General features: G+C 44.8%; 1 protein-coding gene across 1 annotated transcript in view; it reads left to right on the forward strand.

Moving 5' to 3' along the window:
• The window catches only part of LOC111969942 (membrane-associated guanylate kinase, WW and PDZ domain-containing protein 1-like), a 193091-nt gene extending 175965 nt beyond the window's left edge, over positions 1 to 17126 (forward strand). The window contains 9 exon segments of the mRNA XM_023996341.2: positions 1706 to 1952; positions 4142 to 4233; positions 6546 to 6738; positions 7713 to 8015; positions 9735 to 9938; positions 13702 to 13795; positions 13895 to 13988; positions 14607 to 14750; positions 15530 to 17126. Coding sequence (XP_023852109.1) covers positions 1706 to 1952; positions 4142 to 4233; positions 6546 to 6738; positions 7713 to 8015; positions 9735 to 9938; positions 13702 to 13795; positions 13895 to 13988; positions 14607 to 14750; positions 15530 to 15718 — 1560 coding nt within the window. The 3' untranslated portion in view covers positions 15719 to 17126.
• The last annotated feature ends 5847 nt before the right edge of the window (positions 17127 to 22973 follow it).

Raw genomic sequence — 22973 nt, forward strand, 5'->3', positions numbered from 1 at the left:
TTGCTTCTTCATACTATGTAACGTATTCCGTGTGAATCTTTGTGTTTTTTGCCCTGTACAGAAAAATGTGTAATTGTAGTCGCTTGCATTGTTTACCATAAAGTAGCATGTTTTGACCACTAGAGGCCCCTGTTCCTACTTTACCGCCTCGCTATTTTCTCAGTTTTGCTCGTCTCTTGTGTTTATTAAATAGATCACAACATTTCCTTTGGTAACTTTGGGTAGAAAACCTATAGATTTGGCTGATGATGAAAATACATTGTGTGGTCACCTTCACAATTTAAATCCTCCATAAAAGCAATTCAGTCTACGTAAGAACAAACTGAATTTGTTCTTACGCTTAATCTCTGTCCAAGAAACATGGTTACAACATTTTAGCCACTAGCCCATTTCTGGGCTCGTAGGAAAAGTCTTCATATGAGAATTGCACCATATGGTTAGCCCTCTGAGAGCTGCCACTTATTGGACTTTGCAAGGAGAGTTGGGTTGAAGCATTGGGTTGCTAAGAGAAGGACAAACTGAATTGGCTTTTTTATTGACCTTTATTTCGACAGGGAAGTCATATTGAGACTGAAGACTCTTTTACAAATGAGCCCTGCACAATTTAAAACAAGGGCATCAATAGGCAAGCACAGACATGGAGGACTGGCTTGAAATTTTCTACCCAACATTGCACAGGAAATGATCTATTTAGTAAACATTAAACAGCCCAGCAAAATGGATAAAAGAGTGTTGCGTCATAGCAAGAACAGTGGCATCTAGTGGTCAAATATGTTACTTCCACACTTCTTTATGGTAAATAATGCAAGCAACGTCAATGACAATTTCTCAGAACAGGGGGGAAACATCAGCAGATTCACATAGTATGAAGAAGCAGTGATCCAAACCACACCTTCGTACTACTGTTAAACATGGACAACTGATGCCTTATACTGGTTGTTGTGGTGGGATTGGCGTGGGGGGTCCGTGGCTTTCAACCATTTCATTTATTCTTCATGTCTTACTTATTGGTAGGACGTCTGGTCCAAATCGGTTGTTGGGTACTTTATTTATTGAATATTATCTGAATCCTATCCATTTTAAAGGCCAATTTGGGTGCAATCAATTAGCTTAATTCTCCAAAATCAAATTACATTTCAACAAAAGAATGTTTCAGGAATGCTAATCTTATCTGATTCTAACTACAGGAACAAATTCAGAACAATCTGAAATGGTGGGTGTCATGGCTTGTTGAAATTATATTAAATTACTCTTCAGTTTAACACCCTTCTCACTGTTACTGTATGTCTCTGAATGTCTCCTCATGCATTGGGGGATAGGGTCTGCCATTAATGTATTCAGCTCTGTGTTGAACAAAAGGAATAGACTATATACTCTAGTCAGCCGAGCTCTGTTTTTTTCTGATAGGAATTTTGACTGAATTCTTCACTTTCCCAAAAATAAATCTCATGAACAAATCTGCTTGATTATGCCTTGGGTATTGTGAGAGAATGGGTTTCTGGTTGACATCACTGGCCTTGATTAAAACGTATTTATTTTTGACTGACTTCTGTAATATGTATTTATTTATCTTTACCGCTCTCTCCTACTCCTTCTATCCCTCTCCTTCTTACTCTCTCTCTTTCTGACCACCCTTCTTCTCCCCCTCCACCTTTCTCTCCCTGTCTTACTCCTTCTATTCCCTCTCTCTCTCTCCCTCATACAGCAGTTAGCGAGGAAGGACAGTCAGAACAGTTCTGTGCACAGTGTTTCCAGCCACCGGAGTACCCACACTGACTCCCCTGTGCACCCGTCCCTGGCCACCCCATTCAGCGAGAGCGCCGCCCCCCCACCCCCCTCCCAGCCCCTGCCCGGCCTGCCTCCCCAGGACCCCCAGGCAGACGGGACCATCCAGAGGAAACCGGACCCCTTCAAGATCTGGGCCCAGTCCAGGAGCATGTATGAAAGTAGGCGTAAGTATTTATTTTTGGTGTTGGCTCTGGTGCTCCGTCTGTCCTATCGGGTTGGTATTGCAGTCCGGAGCTGGTGACCCAAGACATATTGTCTAATAGTATCCTGTCGTCTTTTGTATATTGACTTAGAGTGGGTGTTAACTTGGTGGGTAAGGGGTGTGGACTGTTTGAAGAGCATTGTGGCAGTTGGAGGAAGAGTGATAACAGCAGCCTCTAAGGAGAGTTGGTGATGCTAACCACACTCCTGATCTATTGACCCTTGACCATGTGTGTTATTATCAGTAAGTAGTGTGCTCTCTGGAACGGACTGTGCCATGTTTACCTCTACGCTACTCTCTTTAGAACACAGCTCCAGACAAATGTGGATATAATTTGCGGTGGTGGTGCCTCCAATATTTCTCTGGTAGTCTGGTGAGTTTAGCGGGTGCTAGCCTCCCCAATTAACAGGAATATCTCTCAACCGCTGTCAGTCGCCCTCTGAGTATTGGAGGGTCCAGAGGGTTTAACGTCTAATAACTTTTCTGGTGCTCCTGCTTTCATCAAGGTTTCATTATTTGGAGGCCCTAAAGGGAGAGGAACTGGGTACGGTACTGCCAGAGTTGGTTATCTCCTCAGGTGAGAGAGGATAGGGGGGAAGAGGAGAGGAATTCTAGAGAAACAAGGAAGAAGAATAGGGGATTGTTTAGTCAACTCAGCCTTATTCAGCACTTGTACATCCCTGTTCTGAGGAAATAGGACTTCATTACCGTTGTGATGCCACGTTTACCTAATAGATTCTGAAATCAGAGAGCTGAGGCTGTAAACGCACCATTTGATGGCCACCCTTTTCCAAACCTGAGCAATGCAGGTTGGATGAAGTCTGCCCATGCTTGATGTTTGCTCAGATGCCATTTTGGTGGTGCTAGCTGGATAGTGGATGCTAGCCACTCTTTCTTCCCATCTCCTATTCCTGATCTGAAGTTAATCTGCTTGTTCTCCAGAGTCAGCCTGAGCTGGGCAGATTGAATAATCTTTGTTTGGTATGGATCTGTTCCAAGCCAGTGGTTTAGAAGTTGAGCTGCTGTATTGATCTCATAAGCTGCCAAGTGCCTAGCTGGGGCCCTTGTGAACGGGAAGATTGAGACGGTTAGCCTGTGACATGCCCATCTCGGCCATACCCTGAGTCCCAGTGTAGTAGAAAGAGGGCTAGCTCAACACTGTGAGCTCTTCTGTTGACTCTGGAACAGATTGCAGCCAAGCTGGCCTCTTGCCCTTCTCCCTCCCTCCTGCTGGCTCTTAGTGGCTTTAGCTGTGGAGGTCTGTATAGTTACATGGTGTATCCCATGGGGGGGCTGAACGCATGGACACACACACAGACACAGACAGCTTCAGGCTGTTGCTTGGACCCCTGTTTCTTTGTGGTCTGCCCACCTCCAGTGCTACGTGAACCATGAGCTGTCAGTCGCTGCAGTGCACCACTATGTAGCAACTTAGTGCCTCTCTGACAGCTAGCTCCAGTACTGCCACCCTCTTCCTCTTCCCTCCTGCTCAGATCTCCTCGGCTAGGGGCTTCCTGACTGAGCCTGAGGAGCAGCACTGCTGAGGCATCTCTCAATAATACAGCATCACGCTGGCATACTGGTGACCTGGCTGAGTACTAGGGAGAGACTCCCAGTCCCTGTCACCTACCTACCCAGGTTGATGGGACAAAGTGAAGAAGGATTTTGTCTTGAAAGACATCCAAAAGGATAGTATTCAAAGAATCCTAAATATGGAAGTTTGATAAAGTAGGTACTTAGGGGAATTTCACAGCCCTCTTCTCTCTTGCTTTGAATGGTGATTTGAAGGTATTTTGGGAATAGATAATTTTCTTTTGATGGGAAGTTGTTAGATATTTACACATTCCTCAGGGTAAGCTATAGAGGAAAAGGCAGAATGAGGCAGTGGTGTGGTGTAGAGGCTGCCGTAACAGTGCAGTAGAGTAGAGAGGCTGAGTGAGGCATGGACCACTGGCCTGATTCAGAAGGAACTGCAGGTGTGCTTTGTGCTCATTAAAGCCATGAATGACATAATCAGCTCCCACCCTCCATCTCCTCCAGTCCTCTGCCTCTGTTCTCCTCTGAAAGGAAAAGGGGAGAGGAGGGGTTACACAGTGTGGGTTCTGATGTGATGATCCAGGATGTAGTTATCAATTCGTTTTCTGGTTGCAGTGCCTGATTTCCAGGAGCAGGACATCTTCCTGTGGAGAAAGGACACGGGCTACGGGTTCCGGATCCTGGGAGGGAACGAGCCAGGAGAGCCAGTGAGTTAGAGGATTCAACCACACACTAACATCACTGCTCTGCATACAGTGCAGTCTGAAACTATTCAGACTCCTTGACTTTTTTCACATTTTGTTACGTTACAGCCTTATTCTAAAATTGATTAAATCGTTTTTTCCCCCTCATCAGTCTACATAAAATACCCCATAATGACAAAGCAAAAACAGGTTTTCATAAATTTTAGCAAATTTATTTTAAAAAATGTAAACGTAAATATCACATTTATATGAGTATTCAGACTCTTTACTCAGTTCTTAGGTATGACACTACAAGTTTGGCACATCTGTATTTGGGGAGATTCTCCCATTCTTCTCTGCAGATCCTCTCAAGCTCTGTCAGGTTGAATGGGGAGCGTCACTGCACAGCTATTTTCAGGTCTCTCCAGAGATGTTCAATCGGGTTCAAGTCCGGGCTCTGGCTGGGCCACTCGAGGACATTCAGAGACTTGTACCGAAGCCACTCCTGCATTGTTTTGGTTGTGTGCTTAGGGTAATTGTCCTGTTGGAAGGTGAACCTTCGCCCCAGTCTGAGGTCCTGAGCACTCTGGAGCAGGTTTTCATCAAGGATCTCTCTGTACTTTGCTCCGTTCATCTTTCCCTTGATCCTGACTAGACTCCCAGTCCATGACGCTGAAAAACATAATGCTGCCACCACCATGCTTCACCGTAGGGATGGTGCCAGGTTTCCTCCAGAAGTGACGCTTGGCATTCAGGCCAAAGAGCAACCTTGGTTTCATCAGACCAGAGAATCTTGTTTCTCATGGTCTGAGAGTCTTTAGGTGCCTTTTGGCAAACTCCAAGCGGGCTGTCATGTGCCTTTTTACTGGGGCGTGGCTTCCGTCTGGCCACTCTACCATAAAGGCCTGATTGGTGGAGTGCTGCAGAGATGGTTGTCCTTCTGGAAGGTTCTACTATCTCCACAGAGGAACTCTGAAGTTCTTTCAGAGTGACCATCGGGTTCTTGGTCAACTCCCTGACCAAGGCCCTTCTCCCCCGATTGCTCAGTTTGGTCGGGCGGACAGCTCTAGGAAGAGTCTTGGTGGTTCCAATCGTCTTTCATTTAAGAAGGATGGAGGCCACTGTGTTCTTGGGGACCTTCAATGCTGTATAACATTTTTAGTACCCTTCCCCAGATCTGTGCCTCGGAGCTCTACAGACAATTCCTTTGACCTCATGGCTTGGTTTTTGCTCTGACATGCACTGTCAACTGTGGGACCTTATATAGACAGGTGTGTGCTTTTCCAAATCATGTCCAATCAATTGAATTTACCACAGATGGACTCCAAGTTGTAGAAACATCTCAAGGATGATCAATGGAAACAGAATTCACCTGAGCTCAATTTCGAGTCTCATAGCAAAGGGGCTGAATACTTATGTAAAGTTTATTTTAATATATATATAATTTTGCAAACATTTCTAAAAACCTGTTTTCGCCTTTTCATCATGGAGTATTGTGAGTAGATTGAGGGGGGGGAATAATTGAATCCATTTTAGAATAAGGCTGTAACGTAACAAAATGTGGAAAAAGGGAAGGGGTCTGAATACTTTCCGAATGCACTGTATATCTATAATCTCTCAATAGGTATTTTAAATTCAGTTGAAAAATAATACACCTTTCAACAGATTCTAAGTATCTAGTTATTAGTCTTGGCTTGGACATTTATTATGATACTTCTCAGTTTATTATTACAAATATTTAGTATAGATTCTTATATATTTTTAGCATCTTTGTGTGCCATATTTGACTGTTTAATTGATGGTTGTAAACTCCTCTGTTGGAGCCAGATGAATCAACTACAGCAGCAGTGTTGGTCTGCGTGTGGTGGTGGTTGAGGTCTCAGCTCGGTTCTGTTGCTCCACTTGCTCTTTCATCTCCTCGCTGCAGCCTCAATCAGAGAGAAGAATATCTATCCCGCCACTTTTTTTCTCTTTTAAAGAGGCCAAGTTGTTTGTTCTTGTGAGCTGGTCTGTACAGCTTTTGAAGAAGGAAAATAATGACACACAAGAGATTTAGACCAGGCTGTGCAGCCAAGCGGAGAAAGAGGAGAGGAGACGTACTAGCCAGCTTTCTAGCTGGACCCGCGCGTTAGTGCTGTACTAAAATGATCTTACCTAAGAGGTAGAATATTCTTCAACAAACTTTAATATCTCATGTTGATGTCACGGCGTGCTGTTGATTGATCAACAACCTGTTCTGTCATCCCCCTCTTCTGTCCTCTCCTTTTCTTTCATTATCTCCCCTCCTCCCGCCGCTTCTTCTCCTCCATTCCTCCCCTCTCCCCTCCTCTCCCCAGATCTACATAGGGCACATAGTGAAGTACGGGGCGGCGGATGAGGACGGGCGCCTGCGTTCGGGGGATGAGCTCATCTGTGTGGACGGCACGGCGGTGGTGGGGAAGTCTCACCAGCTGGTGGTACAGCTGATGCAGCAGGCCGCCAAGCAGGGCCACGTCAACCTCACTGTGCGACGGAAGACCGGCTACGGCGGTAAGGGAACACAGCAGCTAGTTAAACACGGACATTAACTTTTACTTACACACTCTTACCCAGTGAACGCATTCAAATAACAGCTACATGATATGAGCATCAGAAGGGATTTGTGTGACCTTGTCTTTCAACAGCAAGAGATGGAGAGAAATCTGTGGTAGCATTGTTGGCTTTAATCAGACAATGTAATTTGATAGGTTGTCTGCCAGTAATTTTACCAGTAATTCTGTCTTCTCTGCACAATGCTTAATGATCATGGTAGAATCTTATGTAGAACAGAATTCGATAATCTGTCTCAGAATGTTCCTAATTCACGTATAGCACAAACAGCAGATGAGCAGCAGTCTGTGCAGTAGTACAATCAACAACAGTCTATGCAGAAACGTCAGAGCAATCCACTGCTCCAGGCTCCATTTGTTTTTCATCAGAGCTGCGAAGGGCCCGAGGACAGGGCTGCTATTTGAAGGGTCGCCCCGCTGCTCTTCAAAAGTCCATGGGTTTGTGGGGAAACATTTATCAGAGGCCCTCAACGTGCCCAGCCTGACTCTGACCTTCAGCAGGATAAATAAAGTTCCTTAAACGTGATGAAGAGGGTCCCAACCTTCTTCCGCTCCCGCCACGCGCCAGCCTGCCTGCCAGCCACTGATGAGAGCGCCCAGACCGGGGGCATGATGGTTGTCACAGGGATGATGCCCAGTATGAAGCACTGCCTCAATGCCAGGAAACCTTCCGTTGTGATGCAATCAGGAAACTTTAGATGTTTTTGGGAGGAATAGATGAAAGTGTGGCTGTTAGAGCAGCATGCTCCCTGTAGACCTGCTTCCTGCTACCAGTGTGATCATTACGCCAGGCTGAGTGGGTAGAGAGGAGCACCGGAGTCAATGTTGATTAGCTAAATATTTTATTTTGTGTTTCTTTTAGAGTTATGAGCTGTGTGCTATTGCTGTAAAGTAGCTGTGTCAATTCCTCCTCAGGGTCTAAAGGGGAGGGCGAGGTGCCCCCGTCCCCAGCCTCGTCCCACCACAGCAGCACACAGGCCCCCTCCCTGACCGAGGAGAAGCGGACCCCCCAGGGCAGCCAGAACTCCCTCAACACTGTCAGCTCCGGCAGTGGCTCCACCAGCGGCATCGGCAGCGGGGGCGGTGGGGGCTCGGGTAGCACCGTGGTCAACACTGCCCTGCAGCCCTACGACGTGGAGATCCGCCGCGGGGAGAACGAGGGCTTCGGATTTGTGATTGTTTCCTCTGTGTCCCGACCCGAGTCTGGCACCACCTTTGGTAACACCCGTCTTCTCTAACTTTCTGAACTTAAATATAGGTACAGTAGCACATATGCATGTACTGTGCACACACAAGGTTCCTCTCAATATACAGTAGAACATATCTTTTTTGTAACTAATCACTCTTTGACTACTGGTTACTGTCCCCCTACTTCTATGCAAATGAGTTTCTTAATAGCCCATATTTCTGGTGAGTAGCTTTCATCCTCATTCTTCCATCTTCTAGCGAGTGGTGTTCCTCTTCTATTTTCTTTCATTTTGTCAAGCAGAGACACTGAAACCCAGCCCAAAGAACTGTAATATTTATACTATCTTTCATAATTGATCACAAGTAAGAGCATGTTGCATAATATCCTGTATAATTCAGATGCTCTTACTTAAATGGCTCCGATGAGCTGATTGCAGCAGTTATAATGATGAGTTAATAAGGGGAAGAGTGTTGTGATATTGTAAGTGGGATCATTTGTAGATGGATAGACCCTCTCCCACAGTCCTCCCGCTCTGCTTGTCCCTCAGCATGCCCCATTGTCTGCTCTGGTGTCTTTCGCTGTGCGGTGTATTCTGCCTGTAACTGCTACAGAGAGATCTCGCTGCCCACTCTGTACCTACCTGACCAGTCCTCAGCGTGTCTCTCTGGGTTGGATGTGCTGAAACACTGCTTAACTTAACTCGCTGGGCGTGAAACGATCAGGCAAAGCACATCTTGTACTGAAGTGGAAGGCGTTGGCAAGTTTGTACCATTTTGTTTATCTTCCAGGCTTCATATCAAAGAGGAGCACATTGGTTATTGATCAATAGTGTAGAGAAATGACATTTGATCTGTATGGATCCCAATTACTCTGACACAGATATATCTATCCATCCTCTCTTAGCTCGTTAAACAAACACATCCTTCTGCTGTGAAACCAACAAAGCTTCTAGTTGGTACAGAACTCAATGAGTTGAGCTCCACAGATTTGTTCTTGACTGGAGTTACTGACAGCAGAGGGAGGAAACAGACGGATTCATCTTTATAGTTCCATGAATGAAGAACAGGAATAGAGATGGAGAGGGAATGATATGTGCTATATTTCTCTGTAATGAATGAGAGGCATTCTCTAGTAGGGTAGAAGCCTTTGTGCCGCCTGAGGATTGTGGGTAGGAGAGGACCTGAGGGTACTTAGCGAAGAAGTTGTCTGTGTTGTCTGTACGTGTGTAATCTAGGCTGCAGCTGCAGGTGTCTGTCTTATCAAAGCTGAAGGTTGACATAGTTTCCTGATTACTAGGTTTCAGCTATACAAGGGATGTCAGGAGAGATTCACTTAGGCAAATAGAAAAACGTGTCCTTTGGAGCAGCGCTAGTACATACTGTTGACAGAGAGAGATGGTCAGTGACACCTTGAGTATTTAGTATGGAGTCCTAATTAATTTGAATGCAGTACATATAGACTATGTAAAGGCATTTTTCCTTCAACATTCCCTCTCACTTGATCAATGCTTTCCATTTCTCACGGGCAGATTTCCAGGCACAGTCTGTTGGCACTTGGCTTGGTGGCTTTGGTGAATTAACCCTTAACCTTCTGTCTTCCTTTCTCTCTCTTCTCCTCCTCTTCCTCCTCTGTCCCTTTTTATTCTTCTTCTCTCTCTCTCTCTCTCTCTCTCTCTCTCTTTTCAAACAATACCCCCACCACCAACAATGTCACATCACACACAATATGAATCACACAAACGCAAAAAGCTGGAAATGCATGTGTGGCCATGCCCCACAAAATAGGTCGTATTATTGAGGGGAGCCCTGCGGACCGCTGTGGGAAGCTGAAGGTGGGAGACCGTATCCTGGCCGTCAACGGCTGCTCCATCACCAACAAGTCCCACTCGGATATCGTCAACCTGATCAAGGAGGCCGGGAACACGGTCACGCTAAGGATCATTCCCGGAGACGGTAAGATAGAACCCTGTTTCTGGAGAGCCTGTATGTTTTCTTTTCAACCCTAATCTAGAACAACTAGTTGTACTAATTAGCTGGTTGGTTATAATTGGGGTTGGGGCGGCAATCTACAGGAGGGTTACGGTAGCTCTCCAGGAACAGGGTTGGGCAGATCTAGACTGTAGAATTCAGCAGCTGGGATCAACCTGCGTCATAGGAATATTTGTGCATTGCATCAGTTATGTAAACGTTTATTGTATTGGAATGTACAGTATACACCTTTTGCTAAAAGAAAGCCTATCTCAGTACATCACCGTCACAGCGTTTTTACATTTCCAGTGTTCTAGTTAGTCTGATCACCCCCGCAATGTTGACAGAGCTGCTTCTCTTGGATGGGAGGGAACTTTCTAGTGCAGTCGTGCATTTCACATTCTCCTGAAGCATTCTAGAGTAATTCAGCTGTCAGAGGCTGTAACGGTGTGTGCGTTTGCGTGTGCGTCTTTCTTGGGGCTAAGAGCTCTTGTTACACTGCACTGACAGATCACCCTGGCATGCTGTTTGATTAAGTGAGAGAGATGCAGGGAGAACGCCAGTGTAAACACTAGTCTTTGTCAACCTGCATGTTGGCGAAATTGTCCATGTTGCTGCTGTTTGGTCTGTTTTTACGGATGAAAGCCTTTTTCTGAAGAGACAGATGATTATACTGAGCCACAATTGTTTTGAGAGAGAGAAAGACTGGGAAGGGGGTGGGGAGGGAGGAAGGAAGGAAGGAAGGGAAAGCGCAATGGAAAGAGGAAAGTGGGAGAGAAGGAGTACGGGATGAGAGATGCAGAGATTGAGGGAGGAAAAGAGAGGGAGGGAGTGTGTGAGGATGGAACCTCGGCTGCAGACAGTTGACACCAGGGGTTGGAACCGAAATTATTTACCAATCGTTTCGTTCTGTACCGAACCACACATTTTGTTGTTCTGTTCCACTGTTCAGACAAAATAAAGTTCTGAACCAAAAAAGTACTGGTTTACATCGTTCCTTTTTTAACCTGTGAAGTCAAGTTTTTTACACTGAGCTCATTTAATTACTTCCCCAATCAGTGTGGATAGATCAGGTAAGCTAGTTGTTTACATGAGTAATGGACAGACAAGTGTTGCCTATGGCACAAGATGTGACTGAAATTTTACGGGTGGGGAGAGAGCGAGAGAGGGTTGAGGAGCAGGCTTGAATCGGTGGGCATCTTGTTATGACATGCATTATCTGAATTCGATCCACAGAATTATACCTAGTAGGAGCGGCTTTTATGAAGCTTGAGCTAGTAAGTGAACAGGCTTGTGTGTGCAGAGCAGCATCAGAATTAAAAACACGTCTTACCTTTTTTGTAGTTAATAAATCCAATGTTAAACTTGATAACTAGGCCTATATTATCCTAAACGAGCATTGAAAAAGTAATTCCATTCTTCTGTAGCTAATAAAAAAATGTTCCCTATCCGTTAAATCAAATCAAGTTTATTTTATATAGCCCTTCGTACATCAGCTAATATCTCGAAGTGCTGTACAGAAACCCAGCCTAAAACCCCAAACAGCAAGCAATGCAGGTGTAGAAGCACGGTGGCTAGGAAAAACTCCCTAGAAAGGCCAAAACTTAGGAAGAAACCTAGAGAGGAACCAGGCTATGAGGGGTGGCCAGTCCTCTTCTGGCTGTGCCGGATGGAGATTATAACAGAACATGGCCAAGATGTTCAAATGTTCATAAATGACCAGCATGGTCAAATAATAATCAGGAGTAAATGTCAGTTGGCTTTTCATAGCCGATCATTAAGAGTATCTCTACCGCTCCTGCGGTCGCTAGAGAGTTGAAAACAGCAGGTCTGGGACAGGTAGCACGTCCGGTGGACAGGTCAGGGTTCCATAGCCGCGGGCAGAACAGTTGAAACTGGAACAGCAGCAAGGCCAGGTGGACTGGGGACAGCAAGGAGTCATCATGCCCGGTAGTCCTGACGCATGGTCCTAGTGCTCAGGTCCTCCGAAAGAGAGAAAGAAAGAGAGAAGGAGAGAATTAGAGAGAGCATACTTAAATTCACACAGGACACCGGATAAGACAGGAGAAGTACTCCAGATATAACCAACTGACCCTAACCCCCCGACACATAAACTACTGCAGCATAAATACTTGAGGCTGAGACAGGAGGGGTCAGGAGACACTGTGGCCCCATCCGATGATACCCCCGGACAGGGCCAAACAGGAAGGTTAACACTTCTAACATCAGAACAGTAGCTTCAGAGAGGGGAAGGGCAGGTAGCCTACACATGTGCATACACACTGGCTAAGATTTTCAGCTTGCAGGCTCTTGAATATGTTTCTGAGTGGCAGGAGTGAAGGAGTTGCATAGGTGCATTGTTGTATTTTTTTGTGGGACTAGAAAAAATGACAGGAACGTAAAATAACATTACTAACCGGTTTCCATGCTTTTAAAATAACGGTTCTGTTCCAGAACAGTGTGGATCACTTTCATTCCCAGTTCTGTTTCTGTTCCTTGAACCGGTTCCAACCCCTGGTTGACACTGGCGTAGAGTGGAGGGAGAATGTATATTTTAAGACATTGGGATTCATGGACAGAGACGGCACTCATCAAACACCGGGTCTCCCCAGCAATGTGACTACCCAGCTGGCTGGAATTAAACCCACTTGGCCCGACCTCAGCTCAGCCTCCACCTTGATCGTGGGTGGAATGGAGAGTTAAGCCAATGGGATCCAAGAGGACTAGTGTGGGAGTGATGGATTTATGAAACTGGAGTTGAGCACAGCCGGTGGGGCTGGGATTAGTCTAGGGGTAGGTATTAGAAACAAATGAGGGGGCTGTATGGAATGAGGAGACGGTTGTGCGGTTATTATGCGTTTATTTAAGGGTTGCGGTCAAGCATAGGTCATTGATTACACAAATGATGCCATATGATGTGATTAGATGAAAGCCATGAGTATAGCACTTCCTCCGGTCCAGGCTTCCATATATCCCTGTTTGAATAAATTCTATATAAAAAATGTAATGGCCCTGCTACTTTATAGCTATCGGGCGTCCGGCATTGCCATCAGCCAACCGTCAGCCGTTGAGGAAATGCTTCCTTTGAAATCAATGAAAGCTGCTTCACTGCCCGTGTTGCGCTCGGGTTGCGTCACTTCCAATGGCAGCGTCCATGCTCAAGAATCGTTGAGATTCAATTCTTGATGGCTGTCGCCCTCGTTCGTTCTATCTTGTGAATTGAAATAATGAGAAATAAAGTTTTTTATTTTTTTGCATATGGCCTCAACTATACACCACTGGTTATTTCACTAAGATGTATGAAGTCAAGAAGCTACTACTGCTAGCAGGCTAGCTACATTAAATAGCTAGGTTCACAATGTACACAAAAGCAACTTGTGTAATTAGAGGATCATTAAGTACAACGACTAGCAGCAATTTAATGAGTACTTGTGAAAAACTGAACCAAAGCTATTGGACTTACGCATAATGAATAAATATGATACTGTACAGTAGGGGAAAACAGAATGAAGACGCTCTCAAAACTACACGCTCTGTGTAGCAGGTAGAACGTCACATTTACACAACGCTGATGGCAAAGCAACGCAATGCTTATAGTGGAGCTGAAGCGTTAGAATGGCTTACGAAGGGTAGTGCAGCTGCTCTTGGTTCATTTTTCTCCCTTTGTATTTTGCATGGTTCAGTCTTCAGGCCCATGATTCCCCTGCTCTCTTTCTCTCTCTTTCTCGCTCCTTCTCTCTCTCATCAGAGTCCTCTAATGCATCACTGCTGACCAACGCTGAGAAGATCGCCACTATAACAACCACTCACACGCCCCAGCAACAGGCTGCACCTGAACCCAGGTGAGAGGGATTCTGAGATTTGGAGTACCTAATTGACTAAGAACATGTATCTATGAGCAGTGATTTTTAACCTATATTTTGACATCTTTCTCATTCCAGAAACAACACCAAACCAAAACAGGAGTCCTCTTTTGAGTTCAAATCCCCCCAGGCCCCTCCTCCCCCCGCCCCAACAACACAACCTCCAGCCCAGGTAAGGATCTGTCCAGCGTTGCCAAGGCCCGCCTGTCCCCAACTGGCAGCCTGCAGGCCGAATTTGTATTATTTATTTTTTTAATTCGACATACGACTGTAAAAACACCAGGAAATCATGATTTGAACTTTCTTGCGGTCAATTTGCAGTCTACAAATTATTCGTAATTATGTTCCAGCCCCCCGACCATCCTCTCAAGTACAAAATCGGCCCGTGGCTGAATCTAGTTGACGATCCCTGCCCTACAGCAATGTGTTCCCTCTAAGTGTTTGTCACACTAGGGAGATGCTTTATTCTGATATCATATTGATTAGTTCCTGAACAGAGCAGGGAGGGAGGGTGTTGAGTCTGTGTCCTTGGCAGTGCCCTTGTAGTGTCTGTGGCTCTGTGTGCCCTCTCTGCCTGCCTCAAACCGCCCCATAGTCCAATCCATCTATTATTCATTTCACCCACCACCACTCTCGAACTCCGATCAAATAGGTGTGACTTTCCTTCAGGTGGCATTCGTCCCCACACTGAAATACGAGCCATCCACAGACAGACGCACACTGGCAAGTCTAGCCACCGTTGAATCACCAGTCTGACATTGCCGTGTGTATGTGTGTGTTTTTTCCTCAGGATGCTGGCTTCTACTCGGTGGACCTGGAGAGGGAGAACAAAGGTTTTGGGTTCAGCCTGAGAGGAGGTCATGAGTACAACATGGACCTGTATGTGCTGAGATTAGCTGAGGACGGAGCAGCTGTACGCAATGGCAAGATGAAGGTATGTATGACCCCCATAGAAATCTAAAGTTGATGCATCATATTAATTCCACTCATGTAATGCTGAACACCTAATACAAAATCAAAAGACACGTTTACCATTCCCCTGTGTCCTACATAGTCAATTAATGGGTTAATTGATTTTCCTTTATTATTTGTGAGTATGTGATGTATGTAAATAACATTGAATGTTAGCGAGGGCAACTGTCAGGGAGGTGTGTGTGTCACTGTTCTGAGCAGGGCTTGTTAGATGAGGTATTAATAGGCCCAGGTTCTGTGAGGCGGAGAGAGGTGTCAGTAGGAGACCCATTTCTGTACAAGTGGAATTCCCCCGACGGAGAGAACACTGACAGATAACTTGAGGCGCAGAGGGAAGAAAAGAGAATTAGAACAGCATTCTCTGTCTTTCTGTCTCTGCCTGCATGAGGCAAACCTACAGTTCTTTTATTCAATTTATTTTCCTTTTGTACCATTGTGGATTTATAGAAAGTATGCCTTCACAGCAGTCAGAGTAGTTGTTCTTTATGTTTTAACTATAATCTAACCTTTCTCCCTCTGGCACTTCTTATGTTCCCCACTGTCGCCTTTTTCATACTTTTTGTTCCCTCCTGCCTTTTTCCTCCCCTGCTCACCCCCTCTGTCCTTCTCTCCTCCTCCTCTTGTCCCTTTCCTCCCTATCCTCACCCCTCTGTCCTTAACACTCTGTCCCCATCTTTGTCTCACACCACTAACTTCCACTCTTCTCCTCTCCCTCCTCCAACGTCTCCCTCTCTCCTTCAGGTGGGAGATGAGATCCTGGAGATAAACGGTGAGAGCACCAAGGGCATGAAGCACGCCCGCGCCATCGAACTGATTAAAAATGGCGGCCGCCGCGCCCGCCTAGTCCTCAAACGGGGCGACGGCTCGGTGCCTGAATATGGTGGGTCAATCTACGAAAACATTCCATTTTCCCCCGTCTTCACCCCCTGAGCGCGCACACACACTCCCCGTGGGGGAGGGGCGGGTTGGGTATACGAGAGGACGCCTGTCTCCTCTCCTGTCCTGCTATGTCCTGTGCTATACTTTGGGCCTTCCACTGACTTCCACTGTCCACTGGGTGTGTCTGGTTTTGCTCCCTTCGGGTCTGGGTCAACCGTTGTCACCTTTTAACCTTCTGCTGTGTGTCACTGAGCGGGGCGCGGCTTGGGGAGCAGGGCTTTCTGGGATGCCCCAAGGATGATAGTGGTCTATGTAACCCCTTGGAAAAAGAGGGTCACATGCAAAGAAAGAAAAACAGTGAAAGAACTGTGAGGAGAGAAAAAAAATCAAAAAAGATGAGTGTTTCTAAATGTGGATATACAGTATGTTTATTGAGTCCTTGCTGAAGTATATTTTTAGTGTAAAAAAAAAAGAAAAAGAACTTGATCTATTGCATCCCGTGTTAAACTGGGAAATGCTCTCTGGTTGGATTGCATCGCCAAGCTTTAAGATGGCTTAATGAACATATATATGGTATTTATTGAAGGTGAATGTAAGCTACTGAGTTTAGAACTTCAGTCTAGACGGTCTTGAAATGAGAGCATTCTAATACTTTCTACCATTTCATCGGGAAATTCACAATACTTTGTTTGACATATTCACAAATCCATGGATTTATTCTCACCTACTGTGTAACTGTCATTGGAAAACTGTGATTCTGGAGACTCCGCTCATTCCTGACAATTCAACTCAATTCAGCTCCACCTCTACAGACATTTTTGTAACTAAAAAAAGAAACATTTTTACAAGTATTTTTGTTCATGTAGAGAGCCATGAATCAACCCATATATTCATCTCGAAAGTATATTGCTGCATGAAGTTGTTGAAGTTGAAATCCAAATGTTTATTTAATTTTTTGTCAATTTTCCATAATATTTATGGTATATTTCATTTTAATTGTATTGATCTGTGAATTGATAGTCACAATTCATCTTATTGCATTTTTGATTTTGGAAAATATTGTCCTTTTATTCATGTATTTAGTTGCGCCGAGAATATGCTATGTCTTTCCTGCACCAATAAGACATCTCTGTGAGGTTGTATATTATACTTTTTTTTTTGTACTTTTAGTTTCCACTCTTTGACATTTATTTTATGTTGTCAATGTAAATGGCTTCATACTGTGTTGTGTGTGCATCTCGCTGTCACTATGGGGTTGGTGTCACATGTGTGTGTGTGTGTGTGTGTGTGTGTGTGTGTGTGTGTGTGTGTGTGTGTGTGTGTGTGTGTGTGTGTGTGTGCTCGGTTCCAGGACTTTTCACTCAAGGATGGGGTTATTTCCTGGACTGTTTCTTTCTCTGAGTGATTAAATGTTCAAATAAACACCTTTTCCATTGAAAATTAAACACAGACAATAATTCTTATTTCTCCTGCCTATTGTTTTAGTAATCTAAACCCTTTGCCTCTTTCTCTTTTTCTCTTTTTTATCTACCTTTCCTTTTGTTTCGCTGGGCTCTTTCTTCCTTCAGAGATGGTTGCTCCCCATCTCACCGCATGTATGAGATCCTCTAATGACAAGCTGGGAGATCCTAGTTCCTACCAAAATCAGACCATGGTTTGTAGCTGTCCTCTCCATCTCTCTCTCCGGTCTCTCTTTCTCTCTCTCTCGCTGTGTGCTGTGGCCTCAACTCACCCGTACCGTGCCTCTGCTCTCCATGCATAAGAATCCATTCGCCCACAATGCATTGCCAATACCGCCGCCGCTGTTGTCATGCTGACCAGTAGGAATGGATTCATACATCCCACCTTTCACATTCAACCTCTGGGCATGGCGTGTTCACTGCTGACATGGCGTCTCCAACGCAACCGTTTGATTCATGTCACATTGGTTTGGTGATAGGGGTTGTGGGATATTGGTAAAGTTTTTGTCTTTTCTAGACATTTTCTCAACCAATCAATCAATCAATTCCTCCTCTACCGCTGTTCCTCTCTTCTCTTCAATCTATTTACTATTTAGCTGTCTAGTTAGTATCTGTGGTTAGTCCGTTAATGACCGTAGCATTGGAGATAAAACTAGATCCAAGTAGAGTTACTAAGACTTTTAGAAGCTGTCTTGTGACGCTTTGATTACCATCCATGTGGTTTATTCAAAGATCGGGTGAGGTGGTTAGAGTCCGGTAAGAACCAATAGCACTGCAGTCATGTAATGACGATCAATAGTCTCTTATCTCCTTGATTAGTCCCTAAAACCATTCCGTACACCTCCTTTATCCATGGTGCTGAGCCAACTCCCTGCATTCTTTATGGATTCCAATCTGTGAAACTAATTTACAACCACAATGTTGTTCCGAAACCAATCAGGCTCATACATTATTTACATCATTACTCAATTCAAAAACTCATCTTGGTTTTGTTAGTTGCATTAAATATTGATCTCACATCGAAGGCATCGCCTGAGCATGAACGAGTGATGTCAAACTATCTCAATCAGCATCAACACCATGCAGCACGCAGCATTAACCAACCGTTGGTCCCCTTCAGCTCCTTTAAGCCGGACTGTTCCACCAGTCCTCATACAGTACGTTGCTGCTTTTGACTCATACATAGCAATACTAATAACTCACTATCAGCTGTGGCTGTGCATCCAAATGGAGAATTGATATAGCTGTGTTTGTTTGCTGACATTAACATTAGAATTGGCAGTATTACAAATAATGTTAGCAGCCTGATTATTGGTCACAATAGTTGATCTAGTCTAGTCAGGGAGTCTGTGAGAGCAATGTGTTTCATCCAGCAACCTGTGTTGTATGTCATGTTCTATTCCAGACCCCAGCATCGACGGTGCCGGCCCAGCCGCAGGGGTACAAAACGCTTCGGAAGTGAGCACCCTGCCCTACAACAATGCACCATCGGACACTAACGCACCAGTCCCTCACAAACCATCACGGAGCAAGGACAAGAAGGGCCACCACCATTCCAAACACCGATCCCCGGAAAAGAAGAGCAAGAGCCAGGGAGGGGCGTCTGGGGAGACAAGGGCCTCCAAGCAGTCCAAGAAAAAAGTTGACAAGAGCCAGAGGTCTGGCAGGGATAGCCATGGCACTCACCACCGAGGACACCGCTCCCCGGATAAGGGCCGTAGCCGGGCCCGCAGCGCAGAGAACACCCTAGACAGTAGACACAGCCAAGGGCACCACAACACCCACCGCTCTCCCTACAGGTCCACTCACCGCAATCGGTCCCCCTATGGCCACCGGTCCCCCTACCGCTCCCCCCACCGCTCACACCACCACTCCCCTACCCGCTACCGCCGTACCCAATCCTCAGACCCCTACCGGCAGCCCTCCCTAGACAGACAGAGACACAGAGAGCCAGAGAGGCCCAACGGGGAGATGGCACCAGTGCTGAGGAAGCCTCCTGGCCCTGTGCCCAGCCCCTTCCTGGATGAGAGCCTCCTACAGGAGCCCCCAGCCCTGGACCGGCTCAACAGGGAGGCCACGCTACTGAGGGAGTACAGAGAGGAGCACCTGTTTGGGGAGGACAGCCTTCTGCTGAGGGCCTCCAACCTGGAGCGTGAGTACAGAGGAGACAGACTGTTATCTGCTGCTGCCCGTGGCCAGAGAGAGGAGATCCTTCCCAGGGTCAACACCCCTGAGTCAGACAGCGCCTACAAGAGGTACAGCTCACTGCTGAGGGGCCGCTCGCCTGAGAGGGTGGAGAGAGAGCCGCGCTACGCCCCCAGGGATGTGTCCCCAGACCCCCACCATAGAGCCCGTAGCCTGGGCCGAGACATTTCACCTGTCAGAAGCTTCAGAGAACCGGAGGGGGAGGAAGCGGCAGCACCCAGACTAAAGGAGTATTACAGCACACTTAAGTCTAATGCCAGCCGTGCTTCCAAAGCTCTCCCGGAGCCCAAGCGGAAGGCCCATAAAGATGGCACCAAAGACCTGAGCATCTGATGGGTCATCTGCTGTAACACAACCAGCCTCCCCACAGCAACACAGTTCCCCCTCACCACTCAGCACTACTCTTCACACAGCAGAACGCACCTGGACCTTGGATGAACCAAATGTATTGATTATATGACATTCCTGCTTTCCTACTAGACAGTGATTCCAAAACCTATCAACTTTTTCTGTTTGTTGGATTTTTTGGGGGGTCGTTAGTTGGTTAAGCATTGTATATTTATCAGAATTTTGCAGAAAATGTAAAACCGAAAAAAACAATGATGTGCCTAACAGTTATTTTAATGAGTGTATTTTTCTTTTGTTTTTGTTTGATATGAGACGAGTGTTTTCTCAGCCGAAAGTGGTATGTACTTTTCCACTGAGCCCAAGGCGGTAGGCATTACACAGCCCCGGTGACTGGTGCCACTGACACAGATGCTGTGCATGTCTTTACGGTTTCAATGTCTTCTCTTTTCTTTCTCTCCCCCAGTGCCACTGTTTTTAGACATTTGACCAGACTATAGCACAAGCCTGCATTTGTTTGTATATTTTTGGACAGTGTGCAGTATGTGTACATTCAGAGGTGATCATTTTAAACAAATGAAGGGGAGAATAAAGTTGAACTATGGTGATGATGTTAAAATTAAAATAATATATCAAACATATCATCTTCTGTTTTGGTATTATTGTATTAGAATGAATCAGTGTAAATGTGGAACATTTAGATGTGAGTCTTGCGTCTTATTAATACTTCATGACTTTACCAATATGTAATGTTGCCGATATCCCAAGAGATGACAAAATGGTAGATTAATAATATAATACTTCAAAACAAAGTAAAGTGTTGTTTATTTGGATCTGTCTGTTTTATAAACCAGTGTGGTTCTTTGCTCTCTGTTCTTAAAATGAGAGAGGAAGAAAGCTGTGTCCTCCGATGTCAAGACGATGACAGGAGCCAGTGGATGGGGACACCAAGGTCATGTTCTCATACTCCCAGACCACAGACAGAAAGTGATGCAGACAGAGGCCACTCAGATTTTCCTTTAATGAACCTATCAGCTGTCAGCTTCAGGCCGGGCAGGTTGACGATGGAATTATGTTAGATAGATATAACTTATTGAAAACTTGTTCATGGCCTGGTGCATAAAGTTGTCTCATAATGAAAATGTCTATTTTGAAGATGTGCTTAGATAAGCCTAAGAATATTGGCTGAATTGCAAATAATTTCAGTCAATTATCCTTTTACTTTTTAATAACTAGGCTTAATCTGGGTCTGTTTAACTACATGGCAGGAACATGCCAGTTTCTTATATGATTTCTTTCAACTTTATTTTTAATCACCTGTAAAAAAATATTGTCACTTTGATGCTTAAAAAGCATATCTACATACCATGACAGTATTCAATCAGAAAATTGCACCCACACAGCCTCTCAGTCATTAATCACTATTAATACATTCTTTTTTGCCAATTAGTGCATATTTGGATATTTAGAGTTCATATAATATTCACAACATTGTTTAAATTTAAGGATATTCAATTGCCTGCTTAGCCTGAAGGCATTTGGAGATTTGGTTACGGAAAAATTATGATAATGAGTGTGTAATGAATTTGTGATGAAACAATCACATTTTTCAGAGGCCTCCAGCTAGTCCTGTAAACGTGTTTAATGGGACACACATTCACACAGGTGGGCTCCAGATAGAATGTCCAACTGTTGAAGATGAGTTGTGGAACGTCTCTGCGGACAACAGTATTCTCCAATATTAATGATGTCATCAGTGTGTGAAGTTCCTGCGGCTTCTGAAGCTCTCCTCTCATTAGTAAATAACGCAGGGCTTTACTGCATTTTAACACCACTGATCAATGTTTAAAGATTCAATTCATGTTTTTGTCAAGCCAAATATAATGATCTGTCTAGGTTGATAGTAACATAAGTCAACCAACCAAAACATGGCACTTTACTGTTTCCCATTTATACAAAAATGGAAATAAAATCTTGATAAATAGGGCCTATCAAATCAAACTGTATTTGTCACATGCGCCGAATACAAGTAGACCTTACCGTGAAATGCAAACTTACAAGCCCTTAGCCAACCGTGTAGTTAGAGAAGAGTTAAGAAAATATTTACCAAATAAACTAAAGTTTAAAAAAATAATACAAATGAACACAATACATTAACATGAACGAGGCTACAGTTGAAGTCGGAAGTTTACTTACACTTAGGTTGGAGTCATTAAAACCCGTTTTTCAACCACTACAAATTTCTTGTTAACAAACTGTAGTTTTGGCAAGTCGGTTAGGACATCTACTTTGTTCATGACACAAGTAATTTTTCCAACAATTTTTTACAGACAAATTATTTCACTTATAATTCACTTTATCACAATTCCAGTGGGTCAGAAGTTTACATACACTAAGTTGACTGTGCCTTTAAACAGCTTGGAAAATTCCAGAAAATTATGTCATGGCTTTAGAAGCTTCTCATAGGCTAATTGACATCATTTGAGTCAATTGGAGGTGTACCTGTGGATGTATTTCAAGGCCTACCTTCAAACTCAGTGCCTCTTTGCTTGACATCATGGGAAAATCAAAAGAAATCAGCCAAGACCTCAGAAAAAAATTGTAGACCTCCACAAGTCTGGTTCATTCATGGGAGCAATTTCCAAACGCCTGAAGGTACCACGTTCATCTGTACAAACAATAGTACGCAAGTATAAACACCATGGGACCACGCAGCCGTCATATCGCTCAGGAAGGAGACGCACGCGTTCTGTCTCCTAGAGATGAACGTACTTTGGTGTGAAAAGTGCAAATAAATCCCAGAATAACAGCTAAGGACCTTGTGAAGATGCTGGAGGAAACGGGTACAAAAGTATCTATAGCCACAGTAAAACGAGTCCTAAATCGACATAACCTGAAAGGCTGCTCAGCAAGGAAGAAGTCACTGCTCCAAAACCGCAATAAAAAAGCCAGACTACGGTTTGCAACTGCACATGGGGACAAAGATCGTACTTTTTGGAGAAATGTCCTCTGGTCTGATGAAACAAAAATAGAACTGTTTGGCCGTAATGACCATGTTATGTTTGGAGGAAAAAGGGGGAGGCTTGCAAGCCGAAGAACACCATCTCAGCCGTGAAGCACGTGGGTGGCAGCATCATGTTGTGGAGGTGCTTTGTTGCAGGACGAACTGGTGCACTTCACAAAATAGATGGCATCATGAGGAAGTACAATTATGTGGATATATTGAAGCAACATTTTGAAGACATCAGCCAGGAAGTTAAATCCTGGTCGCAAATGGACAATGACCCCAAGCATGC

This window comes from Salvelinus sp. IW2-2015, linkage group LG11, assembly GCF_002910315.2.
Source record: "Salvelinus sp. IW2-2015 linkage group LG11, ASM291031v2, whole genome shotgun sequence".
In the NCBI taxonomy this organism is placed as follows: Eukaryota; Metazoa; Chordata; class Actinopteri; order Salmoniformes; family Salmonidae; genus Salvelinus; species Salvelinus sp. IW2-2015.